This window comes from Drosophila teissieri, chromosome 3R, assembly GCF_016746235.2.
Source record: "Drosophila teissieri strain GT53w chromosome 3R, Prin_Dtei_1.1, whole genome shotgun sequence".
Taxonomy (NCBI): Eukaryota; Metazoa; Arthropoda; class Insecta; order Diptera; family Drosophilidae; genus Drosophila; species Drosophila teissieri.
The window spans coordinates 32048141-32066857 of NC_053032.1; the positions used below are offsets into that span (position 1 = coordinate 32048141).

Below are 18717 nucleotides of genomic sequence, written 5' to 3' on the forward strand. Positions count from 1 at the left end.
GCAAGTTTTTCTTCCGATAATAAAGCTGATGCTAATTAACACGATGCGCATGAATTTTCAGGCCCGCACATTCAGAAAACCAAGGCACATTTCCGGTTCCGATTTGCATTATTTGCTTAATGGAAGGAGTCGCGTTTCCACGCATATTGCAATTTTGTTTGATTTTATGGCTAAATTTGTCTGTCTTTGTCCATTGTTAGCCATAATTCATTGAAGCGTAATCAGAGACCTCCCGGCAGTTCCACAAAATAAATGCTACACCCCTATAGTTTTTTGTTTTTCTATAAACGTAATTCGAACCAGAATGGCTTAGATAAATGAGTCAAAGTATAAAAGCATGCAGTGTTAAGCCGTAAACAACTATTTCTTATTAAAAGAGAACATCATTTAAACAAAAAACTACATTCGATCAGCTCGATTTAATACATATTCCACAGCTTATGCGGAACTATTAATTACTCCATACCAAGAAGAACTAAAATGAGCGCCCCAAACATGGATTGTGAACAGCGCAGCGATATAGAGCGTGTCTACGGCTGGATCGCCAATCTTTGCAACAAAGAAACGCGTTTTTGGGCCATGTTGGAGCTATGCGAAAGGCGCAGCCACATCGACAGCCTAGGACTCTTGCTGTGGCATTCCTTTGGAGCTGTGAGTGGTTTGCTGCAAGAGATTGTGTCAATATATCCGGCCATTTATCAAGATATTGAATTAACCGGCCAACACTCACACCGGATTTGCACCGCCATTGGGCTGATTCAGGCCATGGCATCACATCCCTTCATTGGTATTCAACTCATACGATGCCAATTCATGTGCTATTTGATGCCATTGCTTAAGATGACCTCTCAAACTCGGGCCGTTGAGCATGTTCGCCTATCTGTATTAGGCGTCATTTGCGGTCTACTGAAATCAGATCATCCAGAGATCGTAGCTTATTTTTTGGGCACTGAATTGATTCCACTTATCCTGCGGCAGCTGGAATTGGGTACCACAATGAGTAAGGTGCTCTGTGCATTTGTCTTGTACCGCACCCTAGAACATGAAGTAGGCTTAAAGTTTGCCAGTCGAAGACTGGCACGAAGGCTGCATCTGATCCATACTTTAGCCAGGGTTGTGCACCAACTGACGCTGGAACCGGAGCCTCGAGTTCTTAAACATGTAGTAAGGATCTATTCTCGCCTGGCGGATCATCCCCAGAGTCTGGAGCTGATCCTAAAGCTGTTGCCGGCACAGATTCGGAACGGCTATTTCTGCCAGGAAGGTTTAGCTGGCTTTGAGAGCGCCTCACTTGAGCTGGCCGATCTAAACCGTAAGCTGGTCACTAAACATAAGAAAGAGAACAAAGGTAAGGGATCGTAAACTTTACAGGATCCTTTTGTTAATTATATTCCTTTTAGCTAATGATGACACCATGCCGAAAAACCATTAAATGTAAATTTCACGCCTCCTTAGGTTTCCTTCCCCTAATTGTCCTTATCAATGCATAGAAATGGTGAACCAATCAGATACGTTATTTGGTGGCAAGAGTAATCCATGTAAATTTCATTTATATTTCTACTGCATACCTTTGGTTGGAGGATATGTAAGGGTTCCCTGGGAGCATTAAGTTGGCATAATGCAATAAACAGATCGTAAATATTTTGATACCATTTTTCCACCGTAATTGACTCGACGTTACTTTGAATGTCAAACAATAAATTCAATTTCCAATCAATAGCCCCGAAAATAAAAGCTCAGTGGCACACACACATGGCAGTTACCCTAAACCCTTCCACGCACGTGTATGGCTCATGGCTCGACTTTTGACATGTATACTTAGTGAAATAATCGAATGAACAAAAGGTAGAAGCAAACGCTTTCCTTGAAGTAAAACTGGCATTGTAAGCCAAGGCAAGCGGAAAATAAATGCAAAAGGCGATAGACGATAAGTATTTAGAACAGTAAGAAACATCAGGCTATCATATGGCTTATGCATACAAAAAATTGATTTATGAAGAAATTATAAACCTAATACTAAGTCCATTAAAATGTTTACAAATTGTAAAATAACTAGACTTGCGTTTAATATCAACCCGATTAAACATTTTGCAGTTAAATAATCTCTGAATATCACGGAACAAAAATGTTAAGTAAAGTAGGGTAAAATAAGCCGTAAAGCCATTTCGTATTTCTTTTACAGGGGACAAATTGAAATCTATAAAAATGGTATCTTGACGGTTAGAAAAAGCCTAAGTGTTTATCGAAGGTAGAAGGAACGTATGCAAAGTGGCTAAAGCAGGGAATAAACAGCCAGGCAACAACAATGACAGTCAAACAATGCAAATCAATTTAAATTTTCATCTCACATGACGCAGTCGATGAAGAAGGGCCGGGAAGCTAGGGCGCAAAAATGTTCAGAAAATGCGTGAGAAAATCAGAAAAGCAACCGCAATCTCTTACCAAATTGTTTCGAGGGTCGCCCTTGCCTTTTTTCGCTCTCCTTTAGCTTTGCCACGCAACTCAATCATAAGTAAATATCTGCCTCGCACACACGCACGTGAAAAAAGACGCAGCTTATTATGCCCACGGGTGAAATATAAAGCGAATATATAGAAGCAGACAGTTTAGCGGCTGAAAAGTAGCACGTTGGCAGGCAAGACACGTTCTAATAGATTTTTTTCAGCCTCTCGCCTTTTGACGCCTGGCAGGCCATACAAGTAACACATGTTGTCTTTGTTTGGCTTCCTGTCACACACAAGGATGAAGAGAAGGAATCCGTCACTTGCATAAAAAATTATATTTTCACTGCGTCAAATATAGGTTAGTTTTTGTTTCACTTCGCTAAAAATCTCGTTAATAGTCTTTATTATTATGTCATTAATAAAATTTAAGTTGTCAATTTAAAAAATGATTTATAAATTTAATATCATTCATATTTTCGATTTTTCTTAAGCTTTCCTAACTCAATAAACAAAACTCCTAAATTTAATTATATATTTAGATTTTTAAAGTTTTTTCTTAAGTGTTCTGAAGATTTAGTATTCACCTTTTCACAACAGTAAGCGCGTCAGTTTTAAAATCAAAAAAGGATTTTAAGCCACAAATGGGCATTGATTAGCCAGGCGGATAGGGTGGCATCCATACATATACCATACATATGTACATATATGTATGAACATATGAGCATCAATCTATGCAAATTGCTTGCAATTGACTGGCAACCAAATCCGAAAATTATGCCATCAGCGCTCCACGGACAACAATGAAGATGAACAGCGCTTCTGACTGGTAATCGCAATCGAAGCTGCTGGATTTGACAGGAGGGGAAACCTGACGAAGATAGCCAGCGGGTGGTAAAAGGTACCAAGAGCAGGAAGAGAGCCAGAGCCGGAAGCTGGCAGACAACTAATTGGACATCCGTTGGCCCCGGCGCTTATCGACCAGGACCGGGACAAGGGCAAGGTAGAGGCAACTTAAGAATTCTTTTCCACTGACTTTCTTTCTTCTACTCCGGAGTTGTGCGCTACGTTATTAACACCATATTAGGTAAAAGACCGGGGGCCTTAGAAACGAAAACGGAGCTAGAAGGTCCTCATGCCTGGCAGTTGACGGTGGGACCTGCCATTTCGATTGTAGCTATATGTCCGTTGCGACACAAAAGAACCTGAGGAGCTCGAATTGCCGGTGTCGATTGGCTTGATTTAATTGAGGCCGATTTCCCAGCTGGAATCTGCAGCCCTGGCCACCAGCAGAGCAACCTCATTAGATCAATCCATGCTCTAGCTCACGTCCCGCTACGCTGCCGCTTATCAGAAAAAGTGGACGGATGCAGTGCAGCTTTTTACAGTAATTTATTTTTGTAAGTAATCACACTATTACGACCTTAACCGCATGCGTTTAAAGTCCAGTATTTATCGGACGCCACAACAAAGCGGCCAAGAGATCAATGGGCTTGCCAGAGCTTTCACTTCAAAAGTTCTGCGACGGAAACCACTTCAAAAGCCGCCTTTCAGTGGTGCAGCACTGCTTCGTTGACACCTGCCTGTAGTTTACAGACCACCCCTTTGGTAATTCATTAGCTACCCGCATCATCTTGTTGGCCCGCTTTATGCTGAACACTCTTAAGCTAAATTAAGTTTTGATAATTCCTAATAATCTATTCAACCAAGTTTTCAAAAATGTTTGTTCACTTGGCTGCCGTTCTGAGTGGTTTTAATGGGTGTGTTAGTAATGGCTAGAAGCACGGACCAGGGAGGAACACTTTTGTTGTCCTGGCTCCTTTCCTTTAAAGCGAATTGAATTTCGAAATTTTCTTAGATTCGAATTGTAAGATAGCTAAAAACTTATTAGATCGGAAAACAAAAAAGCACACACAAAAGTTTTGCGGTGCCTTCGCTAGTTAACACTGTTCGAAAATGTTACGTAAAATAAAAATATTAATCAATTTTAATTTTAATTCAGAGTTACGCAAGTTGATTATAATACAATAATTTACATTAAAAGCAGATCAAGCTTTGTTATTGTAGTAATAGAGCATGTAAAATAAGTTCATAATAATTTGACATTACTATTGTAAACTTTTTGACCCCCACGGTGCCATAGCTCAAAATTGAAAAATGAAGAAGCTTATTTTTGAATTATATATTATTTTAGTTTTGGATCAATCCAGTACTTATTACACTTTTATAATAAGAAACAATTTTCCTATTTTTTTCTCGGTGTAATGGCTTTGAACAACTTTTCTACCAACAACTATTGTTCAAAAGTTTTCAATTGAGAATATTAATTTAGCCGATATACATGGGCGAGGGAGCGGTTGGAAAAGCAAAACAAACGGTACAAGTTTTGCGGTTGCACATCCCAAAAACAACCAAAAAGAGAAAACCGGTGGGGGCGGATCAGGTACGATACGTTATGGAGGATGTTCATCGTCGACCTCAATGCGACAAGGTGCCGGCTTAATGTGGTTTTTGCGGCGCACTTTCTATTAGGCTATCGGAAGTATAATCAAGAACACTCTTCTCCTCACACCCACCAGCCGCACACCGCCATGAGTATTCCACCATCGGGTACGACCACTCAGCGACGCACACGCTCTTTGGGCCAATTAGCAATGTGTCCAACGAAGCTGGCTGTGGGCATGGATTTGTTGTGGCGAAATGAAGTGGAGCCCAATGATTAGGGGTTGCACTTATTTCGAGTACGGTAAATAACTCTGTTAGTTGTCATTTGAATCTATGTAGAAGAACGAAAACTTGCAAATAGCTAGCAAGCAAGATAATATCAAAAAAAGCAAAAATCGTTGTTACATATATTTCAAAATATTAAGAATGAAGAATTCGAATTAGTCAGTTCTTTTTGCTTACAAAATAATTTTCCTTTTCTAATTTCTAAATTTAAGAATGATCTTACAACCTTAATTTATCTAAAATACATGGCTTTTGCTTTTGCGTGAATGTATACAAGAGAAATTGAGTATGAATCTTATTAAGCCGCTGGGCACACAGTACAGTCTCCAGCGCGTGTTCACCTGCAGGGAATTAGCATGCAAAGCCGTACCCCACCAGAAAACAGCACCCCCAGAGAGAGGGGGCGGGTCAGGTTATGAACATTGCGCTCATCATCGAAGGCCCGCCGGCTAAACTGGCGGATGGCAGACGGCAGCTGTTCGAGTGCCCATTCTCCCACCCACGCCTCTGGAGTTGTGTCCGAAAAATGTTTTCCCCTACATTTGCATGGTAAAACGGCTACACGGAGTGGTGGTCAATTTGAGCTCGTAGTGTTGTACTACACTCAAAGCCCATTCAATCACGCAAGCACTGAAAAACGCCACCAAAAAGTTCTAAGGAAGAGAATAGACTGGAGATATCTTTATGATCCATGATCCTTGCAAATATGTTACAGAAAATGTACCTTCTAAAGTCGTCGTTAGCGAAATAATTTACATTTTTTCGCAGGTAATTTTTTTATAAATTCTTAAATTACTATACCAATTCTAAAAAATATGAACGACATACATATATTAAAATATTAGTATACAAAATCAAGTTAGGTAGTAATGTTTTCCTTTTATAAAGTACAACATATTTCTGTAGTGTAACGCATATCCCATTCAATCATAGACGACGGAGAGTCAAAAGAACTTTGAAGCCTGGAACCAGAGCCAGAAAGAGAAACTAAACCATGGCAGGACCTGAATCTCGAACTGAGACTGGGCACACCGGTAACAACTGTCCAATTCAGAAGCTGTTCGCCTCACATTTGCTTTGTTTCATGCTAGGTACACATGTTTGTTACCTGCGTGGAGGCGGAAGCTGGTGGCAGAGGTTGGCAATGGAGCTAGCGCAGCTTGTTTCCGGTCCACCAGACCATGCAATACGAGAAAAGAAAGCAATTGAGCGCCTGCAGTACACTGTTGCATTTCCAGGGAAATGCCTGAGCAATGCTTCAATATCTTCCAATCACTATTGCGCGCACAAAGTTTTTAAAAATGGAAAAGCAAGAAATTATAAAGTGTTGTCCATTATTGTCATCCAAAATTACTAACGAATTATCTGTACTTTACTTTACATAAGCTGACAAAAAACCAATTTTTAAATTTTTTTTAGATTTTGCAATTCCCGTCGTCCGGACGTTAATACGGCTAGATCAATACGCCCATGGCTAGATCAACTCTTCTTTTATGACAAGGGCTAATGAGCATGAGCATATTCGGTAGGTAATCTTTGTTCAATTCCAGGAACCACTTGAAGGGAATGATTTTATGTCGTCGCCATCAAACAGAGAAGTTGACTGCCTGCATTTTTAAAATAAATCGGTGAATTGCAATATTACGACATGGGTGCGGACTTTAAGCACAGTGTTCACAAATCTCAATTAACCTTCAACACACTTGATAAGTAAATAAGTAAAAAAGGAATGAGGGCCACACTTCTTCGGCTCCTTCTCCTCTAAAGCTTCCTTCGACTAAGAGTGCCCCTGCTATAGCTTCTGTGTAATCCGCTTAAGGAACTCAACAGGAACGGAAGCCGGAAATGAAAACCATACAGTATACAATGCAACAGTGAGAGAAAGGTGAGGTCGTCTCCGCAAAAGACAGAAAACGACTCCGGAACAATGAAAAATGGAATTGTATTATGTTGGTTGAGGTCAGGCGAAGAGTTCCGCAGCTTGTTTTGCTTATTTTCACTGACAAAAACAAATAGGTTCATTAAGACTTTACTATAAAATCCTATTATAAAGGAGTAAAGTAAAATATATAGGGAATAAATAGGGAATTAATAAAGTAATTTTTTGATTTCTTATTTAATATTAAAATATTGGGCTCGATTTTTTTAAGTAATGCCCCTTGTGTTTACAATGATAGAAAGGAGTTGAAAAGGAATTAAGGCTCTTAGGCCGTAGCGGAAATGAATAACTGCCAGGTTGAGCGACAGTATCCTTGAATCTCTCAAGATGGCTAGCTGACACGACCTCACCGAATTCTCCCAAAATGTGTTACGCCCATGGTGCGTATAAAAAGTTTAAGTCAAAGTTAAGCCAAACAACAAGTGGCTTTTCATTTGCTTTATCCCGCTCCCCAAATATCTCATCTAGCTAATATTATTACGCCCTTAAACAATGAAATGTGTATTGATCTTGAAATTAATTAATATTCACATATTGCAATTTATGAATTTTTGTCCTTTTTATTATTGCAAATTTTATTCAATAGTTCACATTAACATTATACAGAAATGGTATTTAGTCACTTTTTTCAGAAAACTTGCAATTGTTCTCGTTCCAATGCGTGGATTAAAAATGCAATCGTTAATTATTACATAAGTGGTGCAACGATACTGACATATACAAATTAAGAGTCCAAATTAAAAAAGTCCTCAACTATCAGATACCCGTTACTCATTACTTTATTTCACATACATTAGAATTAATTATATACTGACCACTGAAGTCATTGGCAAATTTAAAGATTTCCAAAAAAACATATTTAAAAATTAGCTAAATCATAAAAAAACGGAATGTTTCACTAACGTAGCAAAATTTTATGCGTAGAGAGGCTAACGATTGGAAATTGCTAAGGCGTTACTAGAATCTGCTGGTTCAACCACAAATCTGTATCTCCCATGGTTTACTTTTAACAAACAGACAGATAGACAGGTAATGAAGGCTACACTGACTTGGCTTTATTATCAACAAATCTGGTAAGCCCATTGACCTTACGAGTAACGGGTATGGTATAGATATTTGGAATTTATAAATATGTTTGCAATTGCAATGCAAATTCATTATTTATTCATGGTTTCGTTAGCATAAGGCTCATATATAAAATATTAATTATTTCATGGACACGTTGGAGGGTGGGGATTATCATGGCATGGAAATTTATCGATATAACTTTCTAAAATAAACATTTAAATTGTTGTTATAAGAACATCGCATAGTTTATTAGATTAAAGCTTTTCAAACATAGTCTTTCCAAGAAGTCCACCCTTTTTTCCTCTCTCATAGAGCTCCAACGTGTTAGTCAAATATGTTATTGTTGCTTCTTATTTTTCTTGCATTCTTTTTTTTTCAACATTAAACAAACAACATTCAATCTTTTGCTTTCGTTTCGATTTTGTTATATGTTAATCATGAGAAGGTAGGTATTTATTTCATATTCTGTTTGGTTCGCTCGCTTGATGCGTGGACTACCGTGGCAAATGTTAAATCGCCTAGTTGTATACATACATTAAATTAAATATTTATCAAATTGAATGCATCGCAGATCCAGATAAAAACGTATTTTAAAAAATAAAAGGGACATTTTTTTAATATTTTTTGTGCTAGCTTTACACATATAAATATATATGCTATTTTTGAGCTGGCTATAAAAGGTTTTATCCACTTAACCAGCTACACATGTAAATATATATGCTATTTTTAAAAAGGTATTATCAAAACCATTACAACTTATGTTAAAAGTTAGCTTAGCTTCCTAAAAATTACACCAGTTTAAAAAATAATAAAAACATGTAACTCACAGTACAAACGTGTTGTTGCTCATATTGCAGTTGGACCCGTTGAACACGATAATTACGCTAGATTGATAGTTTCTGTGATTCTTTCTGCAATATCTGATTTATTTCATTGCAATATTTTTATCGGAAACTAATTGCAAATTGTTCTTTTTAATACATATATATTTTTTTAAAACATTTAATAATAATTTTACGAAGACCAAAACAAGACAAGACACATCTGTTAAAAAAAAAACTATTTGAGTTTCTGTTTTCTCTGAAAATACTATTTATGGTGTAATTTATATGTTCAGGTGGTTCAACTGCAGAAAAGATCGTTACAACTATTCAATTGCTGATATTGTTTAGGGGACACGCTTATATATATTATTTTCGATTTAAATGCTTCACACTTGCTGGTATGTTCTAATCTCTTTATACATTTATAATACTCACATTATGTTAAATAATGCACCTTTCCTGTTCACATTTGAATATTTGTTTATAAATATTAATTGCTCTAACATTTTTGAATTTGTTTTACTATATTATTATATTTGTATACATTTAACAAGTTTGTGATGCACGTTAATATAAGTAAAGTTATATCTCTTTTCAATATTTTTCATTTAAAAATTAAAAATACAAACCTATACATCGAGTGTATACTAATTCCACATTTACACGTGCTATAAAAGAGAATTTATAAAATAATTTACATTTTGACCATATCAACATTGTTTCAATGATTTGTGTTGCTTGGGGCGTCCTAGAGCAATAAAATTTAATTTCAGCTTAAGTTCGGAATTTAACCCCTAATTTAACCCCTATTTGTATTTTTACTTTTATGAAAGAAATCATATTTCGTCATCTCTTGTTTGACTTACATTTGGAAATGTTCTGATCACGTTTTGAAATTTTATCTCTAAAATAGTTTTACGAATTACTCGTGTAGCATTTTTCGTTGGCAAATTTCGATTCGAACATTGTTAAGTTAAGAAAGAAATTGGTGTTCTAAGTAATGATGTCCTACACGAAAGGTATTTCCCAAAAGTGTTAACAAAATCATTATGTTAGCTATTTCAGCCTGTCAACGTTCGCATCGTGTAGACTTTTGCCAAAAGCGGTTTCATTAGCAAAGATCTGGAATCTTTAACACAAATCCCCTTTTAGTAAATTACGGTTTTAGTTTAAATTGCTCTAAAGTTTGGTTGAGAAAATAATAAGTGACTAAGTGTGCCTAGGAAACCATTTCACTTTCAATTACAAGAGAGAACGTTATAGTTGATTTCGTAGAGTATCAATTTCCCGTTACCGAGCTAGTGGTGTAGCTAGAAAGAAATTTTACAGAGTAGTCGCGGCAATCTTCTGAAACAAACAAGGGCTGCGTCTACGTCTCTAGAAACTGCATGCCTAACTTTCTAGCTTTTATAGTTCCCAATATCACAGCGTCCATACGGACTGACGGACATGGCCAGATTGACTCGGCTAGGGAACTTGACTAATAATTTGTATACCTTACATGGTCGGAATTCTTCTACCATTAAAAAGTTTTCAATGAATCTAGTACACCCTTCTACTCTTCGAGTAACGGGCATATTAATTCTGTGCTAAAGTTAAATTTACAAAACTATATTTGTAAGAATAGTTTTTTTTTCTATGCATGGCTTTAATTAAATAAATTCCAAACTATTGATTTTTTGCGTTTTCGAGGTCTGGATATTTATAATATTATTATTCAAGGAATACATTTTGTAAACAAAGCAGTTTTTAAATATTGAAAGAATATTAATACAACAAGCATCCCTCGAGCCATCATAAAACCAATTGTTTTAATTCTAAATAAGGAAGCTAGAAACATCTTTAGTAATTTACTCTATAAACTTTGGCGTAAATGTTATATAGAGTGTGCAAAGTTTTCCGTTAAAATCTATCAACCATTTTATTTCATAACAAAAACCTCATTAGTTGCATTAAAATTATCAATGTATTGCAAGGCAATAACTGTGTCCCAAAAGAGGAAAGGCGTAAACATTATTAGAATTCTTTTTGTAAATGAATTTTTGTTTTCGCGTTTTTATCATGGGATTCGGCTTTTAATAAGAAATAATATTATACAACATTTACATATCGAATACAAATTTGTGGATTTTGTGCATTCTTTCAACTTTTACAAGTGTGGCCGAAATATAGTTAACTTATGCACGTGCATTTTGTGTAGATTTTCTTTGTTGATTGGTGAAACAATTTCACATTAAAAATTCGTACACTTTCAGCTTAAGCCCTATAGATACTAGAACATATTGCCTACACATATAAAATAGCTTACATCCAACCGTTGACCATGGCTATTGGTATAAAACTTTACATTTAACGGGTGTGCAATTTTTTTCATAGTTTTTTATATTATACAAATGCCGAAAATTATGGTAGTATTTTCTTCATATCAATTAATAGTTCGTTCTTTTCCTTTTTATCTAGGCCTCTGTTTCAGCGCCTTTTAAGCGCAGGCGGGCAAAGTCCTCAAAAATTATGTCGTCATCTTGTGCCTCGTCGTCGTCCAGCTGGATGAGATTTGTTGTGGTTGGCACATCCTGCCCGCCAGTCGCCGATTCATTTTCTCCAACATCACTCATGCTCACTAACGGCAGACCCCCGCCTGCTAAACTAGCACGTGGCGATCGCTCCCCCAACAGCGGATGCTCTTCCTCCTCGGGCTTGGGGTGCATTAGTGTGAATGGCAGCTCAGCCACAAGGTCACCATTTAGCAGGGGCGAGCTAATCAGCAACTTCACCTTCACCTTGTAGTGCACCATAATACCAAGACTCTCTCGCTGGGCAGGATTGGTAATGAGTGTGCTAGACGCCAAGTTGGTGTCTTCATGCTTAAGCTGCCCGTCCAAAGCAAGGCCCCATTTATCCTTATTATTTGCCAACAGTGGGCACAACTCAAATACCTTCGACAGAGTAAATCCCGGAGCCACTTGACATCCGTCTTCTGACTCGATTTCGGCCACAACAGATTTATATTGCGCCGTCGAAAAGAGGCAAATATCCGCAAACTGCCGGACACATACCTTAATCTTTTTTACCGTCCGATTTGAGTTGTTGGCCACATGAACGTTAACCGATATTTTTTCGCCATGGTGGTATAGCTCCTTGTCCAAAGTAGCTTCCAAATGGATCTTGTTTGGCTTCATCATAAACTCCTTGCTTACTTCGATTGATGGCTGCTCACCGACTTTGGAGGGCGCGTACATGACTTTGCGAATAGTCAGACGCACCGAGTTCCGCTTGTGGGGCTTGTCCTCCACGTTCTCACCTATTAAGGATAAACATTATGAATAATGACATCAATGTATGATTGTTAAAGAAACCCCATGACGTTTGTATCCATATTATAGCTGGGGTGTGTCAGTAGTCTGATTCGTTAGAAATATTTGTCATTGATGTTGAGTCTATCATGGATTGGATTACAAGAATATTCATCACGCCACCAGCAAAAAGGAGTGGCATTTAAGAATGCACATGTACACATACATATGTACATACATTTATAGACGTCTTCAATAAATATTCGGATGTTTTCAAATAAAATCGCTTTCCATCTAATTAATCATAAATCGCATTGCGTTAAAAACACACATATACATACATATGTATATGAATAATGGGTTATCCCAAAAACATAAACGCTAGGCACATTAGATACACAATTCAACAGACGCCAAGTATATAAAAATGCTGACTCAATCGTCATGACGGGAAGCAGAGAAGCACTGCGAAATCTTGTATGCCAACTGTACAAATTCTCACATGGTTTTTTTTTCTTTTAATTGAATATGGAACTAAAGTAGATACAGACTAAGGAAATATTAAGTTCCTGGCTTAACTCTTAGACCGGCAAAAGAACAAGAACATTTTTTAAATCTGTTTATACCAGTACGCAAACTGCTGGTTGTTAAATTACAATAAAATTCCAAAATAAACCACAAAAATGTGTAAACAAAATAAGGCAATAGATAATAATATTTATTTAAGAAGTGGGCGTATAAAGAGGGATCACGGGCAAGCAATAGTATGCGAGTGGAGATCCGCGTGCGAACTCAAATATGTATGGAAAACTATGCACGAAACTAAAAACTTTTCTGCTGATCAAGCATAACTTTTTCACAACTAATTTTTTTATTAAATAACAAGTCATAAGTGTAAAATAAGTAGAGCAAATGGACCTACAATAAGCATTCAGAAACTATTTCAGATCTTGCATGTTGGCACACAAAACGTCAGACCGCCCCAACTGCGGCGTCTGGTTAAGGCGAACAACAACATTAACTGCGATGCAATTTCGGTCGAGTCAAATTCCAATTAGAAGTGTCGTATTTCAATTAGGTGGACGCTGCGTCATCACCCCGACGTAGTTGGATTGGTTAACCCTGTGTTCCCGACCGCGTGATACGCGTGCTAAATTGCACAAATCCACACATATAAGAAATTTACAGTCTATCTTTTAAAAAAAGCTTATTCTTATTAATTTATTTTATTGTTATTAAAAACATTAATAGCAACCACAATTTTACTGCTCTTAAGGAAAAGGTAGTATTCAGGAAAAGTTTTAATATATTGCAACATATATTAAACGCAGTATGTCATACTCTGTTCGAACAAATATAAGCTAAGTAGACTTGTCTGTAGCAACTGCTGCAATCGCTCATCAATGATTTTGACTTTGCCTGACCGCCGTACATGGACACACCCACAAGATGGGACCCACAAAGACTCACCCACAAAGGCCTTTAGCTCGTAGTCCACTCCGCAAGACTTTCCCACATCTCCAGGAGCCGGCTGCAAGGACACGGAGGCTGGGCAATAGGGCGGAACCTCAAAATAAAACGGATGGGCGTTCGGTCCCAGCTTTTTAATCAACCTCTCCTGAAGCCGGGTCATCGGACGGTCCAGCTGCATGGGCGGATAGATCTGCTCATGCGCCAGATACAGGTCCTTACGGAATGTCAATCCCAAAACATCCAGGTCTTCGCGTCCGTAACGAAAGGCGGCAAGCACCTGGCCAAAAACCTTTCGGTCCTTTACGTACTCTGGATCAATGAACACAACGCCATCAATGGGATCCACGTGCGTGACATGGTCGACGAAGTCCCGTTTACCAAGGTAAACCGTTATTTTGCCGTTGGAGGAGCTCTTTTTAAACACCCGTGTCGCCTGGCGTCTGGAGCTGGCATCTCCACCAGTCTCGTCGCCTGCGCTTCCGCCTGCAGTGCTCCCGGCAGCTGTCACATTGGTGCTGGAGCCATTGCTCCCATTTGCTCCTCCACATCCTCCACCACCCCCGTTCATCGTTATTTGACGGTTGTGCTACTAATTCCGCTGGTGTTTCTGCTTAATTGCTTTTCGCACACACCGCTCCTTGTTTTTTGAGAACTCCGTTAAATAAATATATGTGTGCGTTGCGGGTGCTGTGCTGCAATTTAATTTTTTATGTGTATACTTGTTCCGCCATTTACCAGCACTGCTCGACAGACAATTTAAAAATACCAAGTAATATTAAATACTATCATCAAATGTACATTTCTGGTATTTATTATTTAAATTTAGTCCAAGCTAACCGATATGTTTCGGTCTTCTTAAATATCGTGCCAAACAATAATTAATTATTTTGGATTTTTGGCACTAGTTTCTTTTACCTAAATGTACCATGGCCCATACTAATTGACTTATAATAATTTTTCTTTCAATGACATTAAAATCACTTTTGTTTGAGCTAACAGTTTCGCACTGCGATAATAGTTAACTTTAGAGTTGTCATTACTTCTTAGTGAAATATTTTTATAACTGTGACTTTTAATAATCCAGAATACTATAAATTCCTTCATTTTCTAAAAAACAGATGTTTCGTAGGTGACCAAAATTCAATATTTAAGGAAACCAACTATATTATCTTTTGTCTTAAAAATTTTAAATAAAAATCATATCTTAACTTAACTTTACAAAAAAATAAAATATAGACTAATTTAAGTATTTCTCTTTATTATTTCTTTTTTGTTTAAGGTGTTCGTATGTTTACTTTCATACACTAGCATTAAACGGATTATAAACTATATGGTAGTGGAATACGGCTATAAAAATAAGATCGAAGTGACCAGAATATTAATGCTAATAAACTTTCTTACCGATAAGCACAAGGGTCACACTGTTCTTTTCCTCTTTTCCACGTGCATTTCATTGAACGAAACCACGCGTTGGTCGATCTGAACTTAACTTTCTTAAATTTGACCAGAAAACTTCAAAAAACTGTTAAAATGGCCCAAAAGAAAGCCGTAACCGCCAAGGGCAAAAAGGCAACGAATGGAGTGGAAAAACCTTTGGCCAAACGTGTAACGAAGTCCATTAAGGTACAGGAAGAGAAGGAGACAGTAGTCGCCAAATCGCCTTCCAAAAAATCCAAAAAACTGCCTGTAAAGGAAGTGCCGCAGTCCAGTGAAGAGGACGAGTCTGATGTTGAGGAGCAAAGTGACGAACAGGCCCAGGACGACAGCGACTTTGAGGTAAGCTATATAAAAACGTGGTCTGCTGTATGGATAACTAATTTCATTTAACATAACATATCTACGAACTTTCGTATTTGTTATGTTATATATAAATATATATATATATATATATATATATATGGAGAAAAATCTGTTTTTCCTTTATACCACGTGGTTGTAAAGATTTATAATTTTATGAGGCGAGTGGAAGGAACCACGACCCTCTGCTCAATACCGGATTGGTTTATATTATATCGGCCTAAAACATTCATGATTGTCTTGAGATCAATGGTTATGAGCTTATGGTTACTTTTCAGACCGGAGAGGCAGCGGATTTAATTGAGGACGAGGCTGAGGAAGATGAAGAGGACGATAGTGACGAAGAGGAAGATGATGATGATGAGTTGGAGCCTGGTGAGGTTTCCAAAAGCGAAGGCGCGGATGAGGTAGAAAACTCAGACGATGATGAAGCGCCTGTAGAGAAACCAGTTTCGAAGAAATCGAAAAATGCCAACTCTGAAGTGTCGGAGGAAAATAGCGGAATTCCAAAAGTACAAACCAACAGAATTCCCCCGGGAACGCCACAGAACCAGATACTTTTTGTCACAAACCTACCAAGCGGTAAAGTAACTGGTTTATTATTTAAATTTGGAATTATATATTAACTTTATATTTTACACACAGAGTATGCCCACAAGGACTTGGTCGCATTATTTGCGAAGTTTGGAACAATTACCGCTCTACAGCGTTTTAAAAAAATCAATGGCATTACAGTTCTAATTGCCTTTAATACGCCAGCTGCAGTAGAAGCTGCTTTGCAGGCCAAGCCTAAAGCTTTAACCCTTGGAGACAATGTTTTGTCTGTGTCCCAGCCGATAAATAAGGAAGAGGGCAACGAACGCACGGTGGTAGTTGGCCTGTTTGGAAACAATATTACCCAGGATGACTTAAAGACCTATTTTGAAAAGGTAGCTCCCGTGGAGTTTGTGTCTATTACTGCTAAACGCTCTAGTCCCAAAGCTTATGTACGTTTGGTGTCGATCGATGACGTACCGAAGGTTCTTAAACTGAACAGCACTGAGCTGTTTTCTCGCTTTATAACTGTTTCCCGGTTGACGCAAAAACCGATTACAAGGACCAGTGAGAATACCTTGGTTATCTCAAATGTGGGCAGACACGAGTCTTACAGCTACGACGCTTTAGCAAAGATATTGAAAAAATTTGGTGATGTTGAAGAAATTGACGTTTTGTGCAGCAAAATAGTTTTAGCATTTGTCACGTTCAAGGAGTCAGATGCGGCTACAAAGGCTTTAGCTCAACTCGATGGAAAGACCGTTAATAATGTTGAGTGGAAGGTTCACCGATACGACATCGGGGGGAGGTCCATTCTTGTTACGAACTTGACTGCAGGTGGGTTACCCTTTTTTTTAAATTATTAATTATTTGTAGAATGACAAAAACACATGTAAAATTAATTTCGTTGCAGATGTCACTAAAGACGACCTGGAAAAACTGTTTAACGAGAGCGGCGAAATTGAAAGCATCGCACTTCTGGGCAAAAAAGCGTTAATAAAGTTCAAAGAAGTTGACGGTTTCTGCAAATCTTTCTTGGCTAATGAAACCATTTTAAAGAACAGCCCCATTTTTATCGAGCCATCCTCTCTGCTGAAGCAAAAAGTTTTAAGACAACAACGCTTACTTGCTACTGCCCAAGCCCGCAGCCCGCGTAAATTTCAAAAGGACTTCAAGCCCAACTTTGGCAAAAAACCATTTAATAAGCGCCCGGCACACGAGAATGGTAGCAATTCGTTTAATAAAAGGGCCAGGTTTTAGAACTTGGAAAACTTACCAGAATTAGTTTTAAGTTGCGCAGTACCATATATACGGCCACAGCCCTGTAATTCCATACAGCTTGATGTAATGGATTTAGATGATAAGAGATTGTTCTCTAAATTTTACCGGAGAAATGCTATCCGTATTTTAAACAGATGTCGATTTTTATAAACATCGGTCATGAAACTAAATAAAAATAATTCAACCCCGGAAAAAAGTTTGTATTCAACCTCTTAGTTTTGGGTAACTAGTTAATTATTCATAAAGAAAGATTTACTATTTAAATGTATTTCTAATAGGTGAGCTCTTCAGTATATTACGTTTTTTCTGCATTATATTTTGCAATCAATCCCTATCTCAGAAAATTTGTGGCTCGAACCGGCTTGTGCATTTATAATTTGGTCGGCACCACGAGGGGGTATTTGTAGGGTCAGTTCCCGTATCGACGCGTCTTTCATGTTTTACCCTTGGCACACGGTTATTTACTCGATAACCACAGCAACTCGATATGCAATTTTATTATCTCGCTACGGCACTCTTATAGCAACTCATCGTATACAGGTTCCTAGCTCTTTCGGATGGCTGCCCAATATACGGTTGCGCTATTCTTAAAAAAGTATAGAAATGTATAAAGTTACTTTGTATAATTAATTTATTAGTAATACATTTTTGTAGTATTTTATATGTATGTTTTCTTGTTCATGCTCAGAAATCTGATTCTGCTGTCTAACATATGTATGTGCTTTTGAATTTTTTTTTTTTTGTAAATGTCATTTAGATTAGTACTTTAAATTTCAGTAATGTTTGGTTCTAAAATTTTGTTAATGCTTTTTATATGTAAATATGTATATAAAAAATTGTCACAAGATTGAATGCAACGAATAGTACGTTAAGCCAACCTAAAAGAAAAGGTCTCTGTCGATAAGGAATCCCCTAATCACTGTTTATAATCGAATAATATAACTCGCTCAAGTTACAAAAACTGTGCTAGAGACGTTTTCTTTCAGTGGCTTACTGCTACGTTTTTGTTTGTTTTATGTAAGTCTCTATCTCATGTTGCTTTTGACCTAGTTTTATAAGAAATATAATATAATTATCGTAATATAGCTTAGGTAGAAAATCACTAGTAAGGCAAAATAAAGTGAAGGGCACTGTGCGGGATTTCTGGAAAACTATAATGCAAACCAACTGACTTTTTAAACTTGACAACTTATATTGGTAGGTGCTCTCTTAGCGTTCGTGTTACCCTGATTTATAATTCATTTATTTATATATAGGCAAATTTAAAATCCTAGCAACATAGTTTCTAATATTATTCATTTTGAGATTTACTTTCACAAAAGCAGGCAAAATTGGCT

General features: G+C 37.4%; 3 protein-coding genes across 6 annotated transcripts; 2 read left to right on the plus strand and 1 right to left on the minus strand.

Moving 5' to 3' along the window:
- The first annotated feature begins 321 nt into the window (after positions 1 to 321).
- LOC122621047 (CCR4-NOT transcription complex subunit 9) lies at positions 322 to 2052 on the plus strand. Of its 4 annotated transcripts, none has more exons than XR_006326186.1 (3): positions 322 to 1348; positions 1401 to 1662; positions 1721 to 2052. XR_006326186.1 is itself a non-coding variant. In XM_043798777.1 (3 exons), the coding sequence occupies exons 1-2, from the start codon at positions 481 to 483 to the stop codon at positions 1430 to 1432; spliced, it is 900 nt and encodes a 299-aa protein (XP_043654712.1). In that variant the 5' UTR covers positions 322 to 480; the 3' UTR covers positions 1433 to 1434; positions 1491 to 2052. The 4 variants fall into 4 exon arrangements, 2 of the variants coding, with proteins under 2 accessions (XP_043654712.1, XP_043654711.1); XR_006326185.1 differs by having other exon boundaries at positions 1401 to 1634; XM_043798777.1 differs by having other exon boundaries at positions 1401 to 1434; positions 1491 to 2052.
- An 8845-nt stretch (positions 2053 to 10897) lies between these two features.
- Positions 10898 to 14519, minus strand: LOC122621002 (beta-arrestin-1). Its single transcript, XM_043798715.1, has 2 exons — positions 13766 to 14519; positions 10898 to 12303 (listed from the first exon to the last, which is right to left on the minus strand). Exons 1-2 carry the CDS (start codon positions 14334 to 14336, stop codon positions 11459 to 11461), a joined length of 1416 nt encoding a protein of 471 aa, XP_043654650.1. The 5' UTR covers positions 14337 to 14519; the 3' UTR covers positions 10898 to 11458.
- Positions 14520 to 15194: 675 nt separating this feature from the next.
- On the plus strand, positions 15195 to 17576 carry LOC122622314 (DNA-binding protein modulo). The gene is made up of 4 exons (XM_043800689.1): positions 15195 to 15544; positions 15844 to 16147; positions 16211 to 16936; positions 17013 to 17576. The coding sequence occupies exons 1-4, from the start codon at positions 15299 to 15301 to the stop codon at positions 17357 to 17359; spliced, it is 1623 nt and encodes a 540-aa protein (XP_043656624.1). The 5' UTR covers positions 15195 to 15298; the 3' UTR covers positions 17360 to 17576.
- Positions 17577 to 18717: the final 1141 nt, after the last annotated feature.